The sequence below is a fragment of the Carassius carassius genome, chromosome 34 (assembly GCF_963082965.1).
Source record: "Carassius carassius chromosome 34, fCarCar2.1, whole genome shotgun sequence".
Classification (NCBI taxonomy): Eukaryota; Metazoa; Chordata; class Actinopteri; order Cypriniformes; family Cyprinidae; genus Carassius; species Carassius carassius.
Window position 1 is genome coordinate 29,722,358 of NC_081788.1, and position 15,000 is coordinate 29,737,357.

The 15,000-nt window shown below is 35.7% G+C and overlaps 1 protein-coding gene across 1 annotated transcript in view; it reads left to right on the forward strand.

Annotated features, from left to right (window-relative positions):
• The window catches only part of LOC132115008 (F-box/LRR-repeat protein 17-like), a 133,574-nt gene that overhangs the window by 117,889 nt on the left and 685 nt on the right, over nucleotides 1-15,000 (forward strand). The window contains exon 4 of the mRNA XM_059523435.1: nucleotides 3,283-3,425. Coding sequence (XP_059379418.1) covers nucleotides 3,283-3,425 — 143 coding nt within the window. The remainder of the gene's footprint in view (nucleotides 1-3,282; nucleotides 3,426-15,000) is intronic.

Sequence of the window (15,000 nt, forward strand, 5' to 3'; positions counted from 1 at the left end):
TCCTCCAGCAGTGATTTGATTATTGGCTCTCAGCAGAGCTTCACTGATGGAAAATCCCAAACCACATCCATCCTTTCTTTTGATCTCTTTAGACTGATTGTGGTTTTGTTATTGTTTGTTACAGCATAAAGTCTGTCTGCTCTCTCGTTGCGATAAAGTTAAACCGTGAACAACTGTGTAGCATTGCATATAGTTACACAAATTAATGCTTTATTCAGCAAAGATGCTTTAAAATAATCAAAAGTGACAGTAAAGACATTTATCATTTTATAAAAGATTTCTATTCCAAATAAATTCTCTATTTTTTTACTTTCTATTCATCTGTGAATCCTGATAAAAAATTCATCAGTTTAAAGAAAAAAAAATTGCACCGCACAACTGTTTTCAACATTGATAATAATTATAAATGTTTCTTGAGCAGTAAATCATCATACTATTCTGATTTCTGAAGATCATGTGACACTGAAGACTGGAGGAATGATGCTGAAAATACAGCGGAGCATCACAGAAATAAATTACACTTTAACAGAGATTCACACAGAAATCGGCTGTTTTAAATTCTAATAATATTTCAGAATTTTACTGTATTTTTGATCAAATAAATGCAGTTATGGTGAGCTTATTATTTAAAATATTAAATCTTCTGACCAGGTTTATGTCAGTCAGACTTCTGTTTCTGTTGTGTTTCAAGTAAAAGTGATCTTGTCTTGTTTTTTAAACAATCAAAACAATTCTAAATAACAGGTTTACATTTACTTTTATTTAAAGCAAAATTACAGGATATTTAGTAGGGATGCACCGAATCCAGTTTTTTTGGTTTCGGCCAAATACCGAATCCACTGTTTAAGATTCGGCCGAATCCCAAACAAAATACCGAATCCTACTCGCATCCTTATTCCATTAACACAGTAAAACACATTAATGAAGTAAACAATGTCCATAGCAATGTATTTTTCATTTTATTTTAACTGTTAAAAAAAAAAAAAGAATAGGCAACATTATTATCATTAAATCCCCTGTAAAGACCTAGTCTCAGAGGAGCACCAGGACAAGACCACAGGAAACAGATGATTCTTCTGCACAATCTGACTTTGCTGCAGCCTGGAATTGAACTACTGGTTTCGTCTGGTCAGAGGAGAACTGACCCCCCAACTGAGCCTGGTTTCTCCTGGTTTCTCCTTTAACTATTATTTTGCATTATTGACACTGTTTTCCTAATAAATGTTGTTCAGTTGCCTTGACGCAATTTATTTTGTTTAAAGCGCTATATAAATAAAGGTGACTTGACTTGAAGAATTGACAGAGCAGCCATCAAGTCTTAGACAGTGTTCTAGGTTATTACAAGCAGAGTTTTTAGGTCCTATAATTAACACCTGTTTTTACAGAATTTAGCAGTAACAAATTGCTCGTCATCCAGTTTTTTATATCGACTATGCATTCCATTAGTTTTTCAAATTGGTGTGTTTCACCGGGCCGCGAAGAAATATAGAGCTGAGTATCATCAGCATAACAGTAAAAGCTAACACCATGTTTCCTGATGATATCTCCCAAGGGTAACATATAAAGCGTGAAGAGTAGCGGCCCTAGTACTGAGCCTTGAGGTACTCCATACTGCACTTGTGATCGATAGGATACCTCTTCATTCACTGCTACGAATTGTTCAAAATGCTGCTGCAAGACTTTTGACTGGGTCTAGAAAGAGGGATCATATTTCTGCTGTTTTGGCATCCCTTCACTGGCTTCCCATTAGGTTTAGAGTTGATTTTAAGATCCTTATGTTTGTTTACAAGGCATTGTCTGGCTGTGCACCAAGGTATATTTGTGATCTTATTGTGCCATACTGTCCTGCTAGGTCACTTAGATCTTCAAATCACTTGCTTTTAAATGTGTCACGAAGTCGTTACAAATTAAAGGTTGATCGGGCCTTTTCTGTGGCTGGGCCCAAGCTTTGGAATGCTCTTCCTTATCATGTGAGGTCTGCTCCTTCATTGGACATTTTTAAATCTACTCTGAAAACACATTTTTATTCTTTAGCTTTTGGAAATTTGTAATTGTTGTTTTTTATTGTGTAGTCCTGCTATGCACTATGTACAGCACTTTGGATAATTTTTTATTGTGTTAAATGTGCTTAATAAATAAAGGTTGTTGTTGTTGTATAATATAAATAAACAGTAAAATATTATATACATATATTTAGATAATATTTATAATATTTAATTATCAATTGACTTTATTTGTTGTAATCTCTAGTGATCTAGACAGCAACATAGTTCAAATAAAAAAAAACAAATAATAAAATTAGTTAAATAAAAATGTAAATAAAATTATATATATATATATATATATATATACACAGTACAGACCAAAAGTTTGGACACACCTTCTCATTCAAAGAGTTTTCTTTATTTTCATGACTATGAAAATTGTAGATTCACACTGAAGGCATCAAAACTATGAATTAACACATGTGGAATTATATATGGAATTATATACATAACAAAAAAGTGTGAAACAACTGAAAATATGTCATATTGTAGGTTCTTCAAAGTAGCCACCTTTTGCTTTGATTACTGCTTTGTACACTCTTGGCTTTCTCTTGATGAGCTTCAAGAGGTAGTCACCTGAAATGGTCTTCCAACAGTCTTGAAGGAGTTCCCCGAGAGATGCTTAGCACTTGTTGGCCCTTTTGCCTTCTGTCTGCGGTCCAGCTCTACCCTAAACCATCTGGATTGGGTTCAGGTCCGGTGACTGTGGAGGCCAGGTCATCTGGTGCAGCACCCCATCACTCTCCTTCTTGGTCAAATAGCCCTTGATGCCTTCAGTGTGACTCGACAATTTTCATAGTCATGAAAATAAAGAAAACTCTTTGAAACTCTCCAAACTTTTGGTCTGTACTGTATATATATAACATTTATCAGTTGTAAACTCTAGTGATCTAGACAGCATCATAGTTCAATTTAAAAATAAATAAATTATAAAATAAAAAATTATATTAATTATATAAATATATTTATATAATATATATAACATTTAAAAAGTAAATTGATTTTTTTTATCAGTTGTAAATTCTAGACAGCATCATAGTTCAATTAGAATAAAACTAAAATTATAAAATAAAATTTAAATATTATATTATATAAATATATTTATATAATGTATACTCATTTTATTATTACTTTTAATACATTGTGTTATTTTTTCATTATTTTAAATATGAAATGTAAGCTCACTAAACTGATGAATGAAGATGATGTGTGTCTCTCTCTCTCTCTCTGTGTCCAGCTCTGATCTCCATCGGTCAGTACAGCAGCACGATTGAGACGGTGGACGCCGGCTGGTGTAAGGAGATCACTGATCAGGGAGCCACTCAGATCGCCAGGAGCAGCAAGTCTCTGCGGTACCTGGGCCTGATGCGCTGTGACAAGGTGAGTGTGTTCACAGACGCTTCCTCAGGGTCACGGGGTCACCAATTAAACAAGCTGGCAGACAGAAGCGGGCCGTGTTCAGCCGACATACGGCTCACGTCTGCATCTCTCACCTCAAAATCACAGATTCACAAACTTTTTGGTCATCTGAACCCCCTGAGATTTTAAGTTAATATATTATTAGTTTAATAATAATAATTTTTTATTTTATTTTGTTTATATTTAAAAACTAAATATTTTTTTATTGTTGGTATTGTTCATTTTTATTATTAAATTTTTAGTGTTACTTTTATTTATTCAAATATGTTTATTTGTATGATATAAGTTTTTGTTACAATTTGATTATTTTTGTTTTTTAATTTACACTTTTTTTTTAAATGATACATTTTTGTGTTTTATTAAGCATTTTTTTATGATTTAATTATTTTGACCGTTTTTATATTAAATTATTTATTTTAATTAAATCTTTGTTTTTATTTAAAAATTATCTATTTTAATTGTAATGTCATTGTTATTTTAAGTGATTTCCTTATTTTAAATTATTCTTCTATTTATTTTTTATTATTACATTTTTAGTGTTTTATTTTGATTGTTTTTATTTTTTTATTATTTATATTATTTTTCATTTTTATTATTTATGTTTTGATTCATTGTAATTATTATTATTACTTTATAAATTAATATATTTTTGTGTTTTAATTACCATTTTATTTTTAAGCTATTTATTTATTGTTTAGATTTTTATATATTTTTTTTATTTTTTTTTTTACAAAAAAAAAACATTTACATTTTTTTTTATGACTTAACACATTAAAATCAGAAGACAGCACCGCAACTGTAGATGTCTATTCTATTTATGAATTCCATGTTTCATAATTCAGATGAATGTCATCTCAGATATTTCAGTATGACTTTGTCATTTAATGTATTTAAGGCTGATGGAGTGTGACGTTGAGTGTTGAGTGAGAGAATGCTCTTGTGTTTCGGGTCAACACTGTTTACAAAGCCACAAACCCGTGACAAATTCGATTTTTCCTTAAGTCACTGTACATCCAGTTAATTCTCGATGTGTTTATAATCTCATTGAGAAGCTGTAGTTGTGACGGATTGCTCAGCATTTGCTTCCTGTATATATAACAGACATATACAGTAGATTCCCTTTCATGTGACGCTTTTCCATTTCAAACCCTTGCTAAAAGTTTGTGTTTGAGTGGAATTTGTGGCATTTCTATTCATTTGGCTGTGAGCTGCAGACACACATCACAGATCGCTCTGTTGTGGCCTCAGGCTCAATAAGAGATGACTGAAAGAACGCTATTGATCCACTGCAGCCCAAATCATCAAATCAATTCATTATGCCCCCCTCAGACCTCCAGATCTGAACCAGACTTTGGTGTGACGCCGCGGAGCGAGAGAAGAACGAGAGAGCTTCTTTCTTTTATCAAAGAGAAGTACGAGCAGTTTAACAAATGCTTGTTGTTGTCCTCGTCACATTCAGTTCTGGTTCTTGTTCTGAGAAAGTTCTCATATCATTTACTCAGCCTTGCATCGCCCCGAACACGTTTGATGACGTTATAGTGTAGTGTACTGAGAGAGAAAAAAAATAGAATTCTCTTGTTCATTTTATGGTTAAACTATCTAAAAATCTTTTAGTTAACTTTCTGAAACAGCTCTGCAGATAATAAAATTTTAAATTTTTGTGTATCTTGAATGTGTTTTTGACTTATTTTAAGTTACATTTTTCTGATTTAATTATTTTTTTAAGTGCTTCATTTATATTTATATAAGTAAATTGTATTTTTATTTAATTTGTAAAAAAAAATACATTTTATCATAATTTTATTTATATTTTTTTGATTTGATTTGATTTTTTCTAATTGCTTTATTTTTATAGTTTTTATTTTATTTAAATTAAAAATAAATATTATTTAAATGTTTTTAAAAATTATTTTAAAATTAAATTTTTAACATTCAGTTGTTTTTAGTAAGTGTTTTATTTTGATTAATTTATTTATTTTCTTTAAATGTTTTATTTATTTTAATGTTCAATTTTTATAATTTTTTTTATTTTAAATGTTTTGTTTATTAGAATTTTTAATTTGTATGATTTTTATTTTTTTAAATGTTTTATTTACTTTAATTTGAACGTTTTTATGATTTAACTATCCAGTAGTTATTTTCCAAAACAACATTTTTGAGGTCTGAACTGCACTAAATATGAGTTGAGCTCTGTAAGCAGCACCTGTATCATGAAGCAGATTAGCACAGACAACAATTCCAGCTTTTGAAATCAAGCAAAAATCACATTTACAGTAACAGTTACACTGGGGAAAACAATGACACGGAGACAAACATTAAAAAGAAACAGTGAAGCTGCAAGCAAACTCTCTGTCACGGCCGTGTAGAGCTGTTAAACCCAAAGCTGAGTTTTCTGCAGAAACGGATAGTTAATGCTAATGGTTCATTTTAACTATTTAACCCAAAATATCCTGCTAAAATGGCATTTATATAAATTTATATGATCTTTGTGGGAGATGCGAGTCAGCATTGCGGAAACCCTCTCTAGAGTGTAAAATAAATGTTTTCTGATCATTGGTTTCTTCTGTTTATAGCTGCATACAGGTTTGGTGGTCTGTGTGTTATGTGTGTTTTGTTATTATGATTTTTGAGGTTTCATGTTTTAAAACACGAGTGTTTTCTGAGAAATACGAGCCACGTCACTACAGTGTTACTACCGTGTAACAGCCCAATTCTGCTTCCAGCTTTGCTACCGTTCGGACGTTCTAGCTTATTGCTCTGCTCTTTGCTTCTAATTTCTGTACTTTTCTCTGATTTTTCTAAGATTTCTGCATCAGCAGATCAGCACAGTGCTCAAAAACAGATTTTCTGGCACAAACGCTAAAACTAAAAACTCTTTGGGACTGAAATAACACTACAAAAAGAAAACTTTGCCTCCCACTGCCAGCAGCTTACATTCCAGAGAGGGGAAAACAACTGTCTACATTCAAACAGAAGAGAGAGAAAATGCCTCCTGTTGGATCTACTTGTTGCATGAACTTCTACAAACTTCTACAAAGGATTGTGATTCTTGAAACAAAGTTACTTGCTGGACTTCCTAAACAGACGGAACACTTAGCAGACCGTCATCATGGACCCTCTCAGCATACAGCCGGTGAGTCCCACGAATCTTATGAATCTCAACAGTTTATACCAAGTGTAGAGGAACGAGCCGAAACTGATCGCCACACTAATCGATGGCACAAACAGGGAGCGAGACCCAAAGGAAAACGAAATATCAGATTGTCACGAGTTTCTCGTATTGCTGCCGTAGCTTCCTCTACCCCAGATTCGACTATGACAAGGCTTGTGAATACTGGCATTCAACCACCCCCTATACATCTTGAGAACAGATTTGAAGCATTAATGAATGTGGGTGAGGAATCCCCAAATGTATTTAAAGATGGATCTGATCAGCCAGCAGCTAACATCACTACTAACAGGTGCTCAAGGACGAGCAGACAGTGGCTTTCAGCTCAGAGCGCAGCCGAGCCAAGGACTCTGATAGTGGGTGACTGTTATCAGAAACATCCATAGCAGGACTACAACAACATGCTGCCTTCCTCAAGCAACGGTCTCTGATGTGAACAAGGAACTTCAGAACATTCTGATGAAGCACAAGACTGCAAATCGAATCATCATCCATGTGGGGAAGAATGATATTCGGAAAGAGCAGTCAGAACTCCTTAAGAAGGACTTCAGTGAACTCTTTGAAACACTTCGAAGACTCAAAGTTCAGTCGTTCATCAGTGGACCACTCCCAGCAAGGGGAACAAATATGTTTTCACGGTTGCTTGGGCTGAACACATGGCTACAAAGATCTAGTAATATAAAAGGAGTGAATTTCATTGACAACTTCAGTCTTTTCTGGGGCCATAGACAATTGTTTAAACCGGATGGCCTCCACCCAAACAAACTTGGTGCTAGAGTGTTTAAGGACAATATCTACTTTTCCCTCCGTCATCCTTCAGCAGAGTGTGTCAATCCATTCAGCACACACACACCGGGTCCGAGTCATCATGTGGTTGACATATCCCACAAGGACACTGATAACACCACACAGCCAAAACAAGCACTGCTCATGGACACTATCCCGACTGAGCCCTGCCCACAGAGCTCCTCACAGACTGACTGTGATGTATCAAAACAGCTACAAGATTGAGCACCCAGGGATGACTTTCTGGAAAACAGCCAGGGAAGCCAGGATAACACATCACAGCCACCGGAAACACCAGAGACACAGCCCATCTCACCAGACACATTATCACTTTCTCCAGCATCTCCACTTCTGTGCTTCTCACAGAAAATGGAGGAATTGGTGTATGCTGGGACTAAACTCTCTCACTCATTTGCTGCAAGCCCGCAGATATCACAAAAAAAACGGCAGGCCCCAAAACCACCAAAGCCTGTGGTCCCTGCTCCTGCGAGAGCTCTTCGACCACTGCCACAACGCCAGGGCTCAAACCCTCTATCTGCTGAAGGTGAACCAAAAACAACTGATAGCAGCTCTCAGTGATATGTGTTGGGTCCCCGCTATAATAACAGCAACATTCACAAATGCCTACTGAACAAGCGGGAACCCAGTGTGCCTGTAGCTTTCTCTATTTCAGTTTTATCACGTGATAGAAAGTCTAGGCCATCTCTAGCCGAAGGGCAAACTCATCTAATCTGCGGCCTATTATGCATCAAACTAAAATTGTTGTAAAGACACAAAGCACAGCCATCAAGTTAGCATCTTTAAACATTCGCTCACTAAAAAATAAATCATTTCTAATCAATGACTTTATAACCACAAACAATCTGGATTTTATGTTTCTAAACGAAACATGGCTAGAAGACAGCTGCAGTGCAACAGTCCTAAATGAAGCAGCCCCTCCTAACTTCACTTACATGAGTGTCTGCAGGACTGTTAGGAGAGGTGGAGGTGTAGCTGCTCTATTTAAAGATGTCTATCAATGCAAGCATGTGTCATTTGGTCAGTACTTGTCTTTTGAATATCTAGGGAATTGTGCTCCACACATTCTGTTTATTATTATTTACAGGCCTCCAAAATACTCTCCAGCCTTTGTTGAAGAGGTCACAGAAATGTTATCAATGATTTCCTCAGAGTTTGACTGTTTTGCTATTGCAGGGGATTTTAATATTCACATAGATAATGCAGAAAACAAAACTACAAAAGAAATGATAATGGTGCTAAACACTTTTGACTTGACTCAGCATGTGCATGGACCCACACACAAAGGTGGACACACTCTAGACTTAATCATCAGTAGGGGTCTAAACATTTCATCCATTTTTATTAAGGACATAGCACTATCTGATCACTTCTGTATTTTCTTTGATATTTTGATGTCTGCTACAACTGAATCTAGATCGGTCTCTGTCAGAAGGAGATGCATTAACGAGAACACAAGTGTACTATTTATGGAGGCTATATCTTTAACACCAAGCATTTCTGCAGACTCTGATGATCTTCTCCTTGATTCATTCAACTCAAAAGTTAAGAATGTTATTAATGATATTGCTTCAATAATAATCAGTAAGAAAACAAACAGACAGAAATCAGTTTGGAGAAGATCAACAGCAGTTCAGACTATGAAAAGACAATGCAGAAAAGCAGAGCGGATGTGGCGGAAGACAAAACTTGAAATTCACTATAGCATCTACAAAGACAGCCTTCATGCTTTTAATGTGAAACTAGCCACAGCTAGACAGAATTTCTTCTCAAGCCTTATAAACAGTAACTTAAATAACACTCGTACTCTTTTTGCCACTGTTGAGAGACTGACAAACCCCCCAAGTCAGATTCCCAGTGAAATGCTATCAGACAGCAAATGCAATGAGTTTGCATCCTTCTTTTCTGAGAAGATCATCAATATCAGGAAGGCGATTAGCACATCCTCAAGTAATGCAGAGGTCAGACAGATTAGGCCACAATATCAAAAAGATACTATGTCGATTTTTGAAGCAATTGATAGCAAAATTCTGGAAGACATAGTGCAGCACCTAAAATCATCAACCTGCTGTCTTGACACACTTCCCACATCTTTTTTCAAAAGTGTGCTTAACTGCTTAGAAGCAGATCTTTTAGAAGTGGTGAACGCCTCACTTCTTTCTGGGAAATTTCCAAACTCCTTAAAAAATGCAGTTGTTAAGCCCCTCCTGAAAAAGAGCAATCTTGATAACACCATTTTGAGCAATTTTAGACCAATATCTAATCTTCCTTTTATAGGTAAAATTATAGAAAAGGTCGTTTTTAATCAGCTGAACAAATACTTAAACTCAAATGGATACCTGGACAATTTTCAATCTGGTTTTCGACCGCATCAGAGCACAGAGACAGCACTCATTAATATAATAAATGATATTCGCTTAAATTGTGACTCTGGCAAAATATTGGTGCTGGTATTGCTAGATCTCAGTGCTGCGTTTGACACTGTCGATCATAACATACTACTAGAGAGACTGGAAAACTGGGTCGGGCTTTCTGGGATGGTACTCAAATGGTTCAGGTCATACTTAGAAGGTAGAGGTTATTATGTGAGTCTAGGAGAGCATAAGTCTAAGTGGACGTCCATGACATGCGGAGTCCCACAAGGGTCAATTCTTGCACCGCTCTTGTTTAGCCTGTATATGCTTCCACTAAGTCAAATAATGAGAAAGAACCAAATTGCCTATCACAGCTATGCTGATGATACCCAGATTTACCTAGCCTTATCTCCAAATGACTACAGCCCAATTGACTCCCTCTACCAATGCATTGATGAAATTAATAGTTGGATGTGCCAGAACTTTCTTCAGTTAAACAAGGAAAAAACTGAAGTCATTGCATTTGAAAACAAAGATAACGTTTTCAAGGTGAATGCATACCTTGACTCTAGGGGTCAAACCACTAAAAATCAAGTCAGGAATCTTGGTGTGATTCTGGAGACAGACCTTAGTTTCAGTAGTCATGTCAAAGCAGTAACTAAATCAGCATACTATCATTTAAAAAACATTGCAAGAATTAGATGTTTTGTTTCCAGCCAAGACTTGGAGAAACTTGTTCATGCCTTCATCACCAGCAGGGTGGACTATTGTAATGGGCTCCTCACTGGCCTTCCCAAAAAGACCATTAGACAGCTGCAGCTCATCCAGGACACTGCTGCCAGGATTCTCACTAGAACCAGAAAATCTGAGCATATCACACCAGTCCTCAGGTCCTTACACTGGCTTCCAGTTACATTTAGGATTGATTTTAAAATACTTTTACTCGTATATAAGTCACTAAATGACCTAGGACCGAAATATATTTCAGATAACCTAACAGACCACTCAGATCATTAGGATCGAGTCAGTTAGAAACACCAAGGGTTCACACAAAACAAGAGGAGGCCGCCTTTAGTTACTATGTGCTAAAACACTAGTCACATTTAAATCTAGACTTAAAACTCATCTGTTTAGCTGTGCATTTATTGAATGAGCACTGTGCAATGTCCGAACTGATTGCAATATATATTTTCACTGTTTTTTTTATTATTTCTTTTTATGTAAAATCATTTTCTAACTGTTTTAAACTAATTTTAAATAAGTACAGTTTTAATAATTTTAAAAGTTTTAAAATTGCTTGTTTTATTCTTGTTATTATTTTTCTTCATTATTATTTTACTTTCTTTTATGTAAAGCACTTTGAATTACCATTGTGTATGAAATGTGCTATATAAATAAACTTGCCTTGCCTGCCTTACGGTGTCGCTGGTTACTAGGTGGGTGTTTTGCAGTTGCTAGGGTGTTGCTAGGGTGTTTCTGGGTTGTTACTACAGTGTTGCTGGTTACTAGGTGGGTGCTTTGCAGTTTCTTGGGTGTTCTGGGTTGTTTCTACGGTGTTGCGGGTTAATAGGTGGGTGATTTGCGGTTGCTAGGGTGTTTCTGGGGTGTTCTGGGTTGTTTCTACGGTGTTGCTGGTTACTAGGTGGGTGCTTTGCAGTTTCTTGGGTGTTCTGGGTTGTTTCTACGGTGTTGCGGGTTACTAGGTGGGTGATTTGTGGTTGCTAGGGTGTTTCTGAGGTGTTCTGGGTTGTTTCTACGGTGTCGCTGGTTACTAGGTGGGTGTTTTGCAGTTGCTAGGGTGTTTCTGGTGTGTTCTGGGTTGTTACTACGGTGTCGCTGGTTACTAGGTGGGTGTTTTGCAGTTACAAGGGTGTTTCTGGGGTGTTCTGGGTTGTTTCTATGGTGTTGCTGGTTATCAGGTGGGTGTTTTGCAGTTGCTAGGGTGTTTCCGGGGTGTTCTGGGTTGTTTCTTCAGTGTTGCTGGTTACTAGTTGGGTATTTTGCAGTTGCTAGGGTGTTTCTGGGGTCTTCTGTGTTGTTACTACGGTGTCGCTGGTTACTAGGTGGGTGCTTTGCAGTTGCTAGGGTGTTTCTGGGGTGTTCTGGATGGTTCCTAGGGTTTTGCTAGTTGCTAGGTGTTTGCTATGTTGTTGCTGAGGTGTTCTGGAGTTGTTTATTCATACGGTGTTGTTGGTGGTTTTTTGGATGCTATGCCGTTGCCGGGTAGTTGCTAGGGCCCAAAGGGATCCAGTGAATTTTAAAGGTCTGAACTGCACTAAATATGAGTTGAGCTCTGTAAGCAGCACCTGTATCATGAAGCGGATTAGCACAGACAACAATTCCAGCTTTTGAAATCAAGCAAAAATCACATTTACAGTAACAGTTACACTGGGGGAAAACAATGACACGGAGACAAAAATTAAAAAGAAACAGTGAAGCTGCAAGCAAACTCTCTGTCACGGCCGTGTAGAGCTGTTAAACCCAAAGCTGAGTTTTCTGCAGAAACGGACAGTTAATGCTAATGGTTCATTTTAACTATTTAACCCAAAATATCCTGCTAAAATGGCATTTATATAAATTTATATGATCTTTGTGGGAGATGCGAGTCAGCATTGCGGAAAACCTCTCTAGAGTGTAAAATAAATGTTTTTTGATCATTGGTTTCTTCTGTTTATAGCTGCATACAGGTTTGGTGGTCTGTGTGTTATGTGTGTTTTGTTATTATGATTTTTGAGGTTTCATGTTTTAAAACACGAGTGTTTTCTGAGAAATACGAGCCACGTCACAGTGTTTTACCGTGGTAGATGTGCTGCACGCAGGGTTAGGGTTGTGGTAAATCAGCGTCTGTTTAAACCTCGACCCCATGCTAACACACTCCAGAAAGCTTTTTAAGTCTTAACCTGAATACTGTGTTTGGATGTGAGGAATGTGTGTGTTTGTGTCTGGATCATATGTTCCTGCCACACAGCACACATTTATTCAGCCTGCTGGAATCATCAAAACAACTTGAGCCTGTAAAGTGCATTTTAGCTTTTAGACTGAGTCATAAATACACATATGTGCACTTCATACAGTAACCTGCGTGACAGTCAACATTTGTCTTTCTGAACAGGATAAGCTGCGATCAGGGAGACGTTCAATTACAGTCAAAGAGAAATATCATATCATATACACTAAAATGTGCTGTAAAAAATGTTTGTCTTGTTTTCCAGTACAAATATATATAAAAATTCATAAATCAAGACACATTTAGTTGACAAGCAAAATGATTTAAGACATGAAGTCTTGTTTTATGAAAAACTGTAAAAAAAGTGAGTTTATGCTTTAAACAACAAATATCAGAAAAATCATCTTAATTCAAAAGAAATACTTTTTTTTCCGACCCCATTGGTAGATAAAAAAAAAAAAGTATAAATTTTCTTAATTTGGATACATTTTTCAGAAAGCAAAACTTAGAAAATGCGGCCTGTTTAATTCAATTCAAATTCAGGAAGTGAACTGGAATTTCAAACACTTTCGGACTAAAATACTATTTTAAAGTAGCATTATATGATGCATTTCTTTTTCTAGTGTGTGTGCATTGAAAAAAAAAAGTAAAATAAAAAAATCAAGTTTTGTACTGTAATGTATTGCATTAATATTTTCCACATACATTTTTTTTTACAGGTTTTTTAGTTGTATTTTGAATTTTGCACAGCATTGTCTTGTTATAAACTTAGTAGAAAGTTCCATAAAATTAATGGATAATGTCTTGGCAGAAAATTAACCGCACTTTTATTAGTGGTAGTAAGTTTTAAATATAATAATAGAAATAATAAAAAAAACTCAATACAAGTATCAAAATATTATTAAATTAACATTTACTTTATAAGATAAAATTATTGATTTTAAGCCTGAAACTGTATCAAAAGTCCCTATAAAATGGATTCAAATAAAGTGAGTTTTTGCTTAAAACAAGACAAATATCTACCGGTGGAATCAGAAAAATAAACTTGTTTTTCCTTCAATTTGTAGATTTTTCTGACTCCATTGGCAGATATCTGTCCCTTTTTATTATTTCAAGCATAAACTCACTTCATTTTGATCAGTTTTTGAGAAGTCAAGACTTGATATCTTCAGTCATTTTGCATCTCCTGAAAATGCATCTTCATTTAATATTGTTTAGATATTTACATTTATTCATTCATCTAACGCTTTTATCCAAAGCGACTTACACTTGCTATATATGTCAGAGGTCGCACGCCTCTGGAGCATCTAGGGGTTAAGTGTCTTGCTCAGGGACACATTGGTGTCTCACAGTGGATTCGAACCCGGGTTTTTGTGCTGGAAAACAACAAAAATTGAGAGAAAGAAATTGATTTTGGCAGTGTATGTACACACTGCACATGCATGTCACATATTAAAGATTCCTCTGATACAAATTAAAGTCTTTCAATTCATTTCAAATAATATGAGTAGTCAGAGATCAGTTTCCAGATCATTCATGCTGCATCGTTCACACAATAAACTCACCGTTTGGGACTTATGCGTGTACTTGTTTTGACTATATGTGTGTGTGTGTGTGTGTGTGTGTGATCATGTGGAAAGTCGATGCACGGATAATGTAGTTTGTTTAGATTTCGTTTCACAAATGAGATGACTAGAAAATTGTATTTGCTGTCAACAGTCGTAGGCTATGGACTCTCACGATGAACACAAACTGCAGCAAATGTTGCGCTGCTTTAAAGCCGCTGTGTGGAATCACTGCACAACAGACAAATATCGGATCAAATAATGATTGTTTCCAAACAAGTTCCTCTGGTGGTGACACTCTAATACATGATTTCGTCATCATTTGATAAATTGCTGTTTCTGTGATCTGTAATAAATGCACACATGTCTGTTTTAAATCTACTGTACAGTGAACTTAATTTGGAAAAAAGCAGACACTTTTGAGTGTCTTAAATAGATGCACGGTTACACTGCAAAACACTCTTCAATGCAAACGGCATATTGTGCATTTGTGATGCTTTTTAGGAAAAAATCAATGCGTGAAGCCCAAGAAGTCAAGTGTAAAACAAATATGTGACCCCAGAGCACAAAAGCAGTCTTATGTTTCTGGGGTATATCTGTAGAAATAGCCAACAATACATTGTATGGATCAAAATTATAAAGTTTTGTTTTATGCCAAAAATCATTAGGATATTAAGTAAAGATCATGTTCCATGTC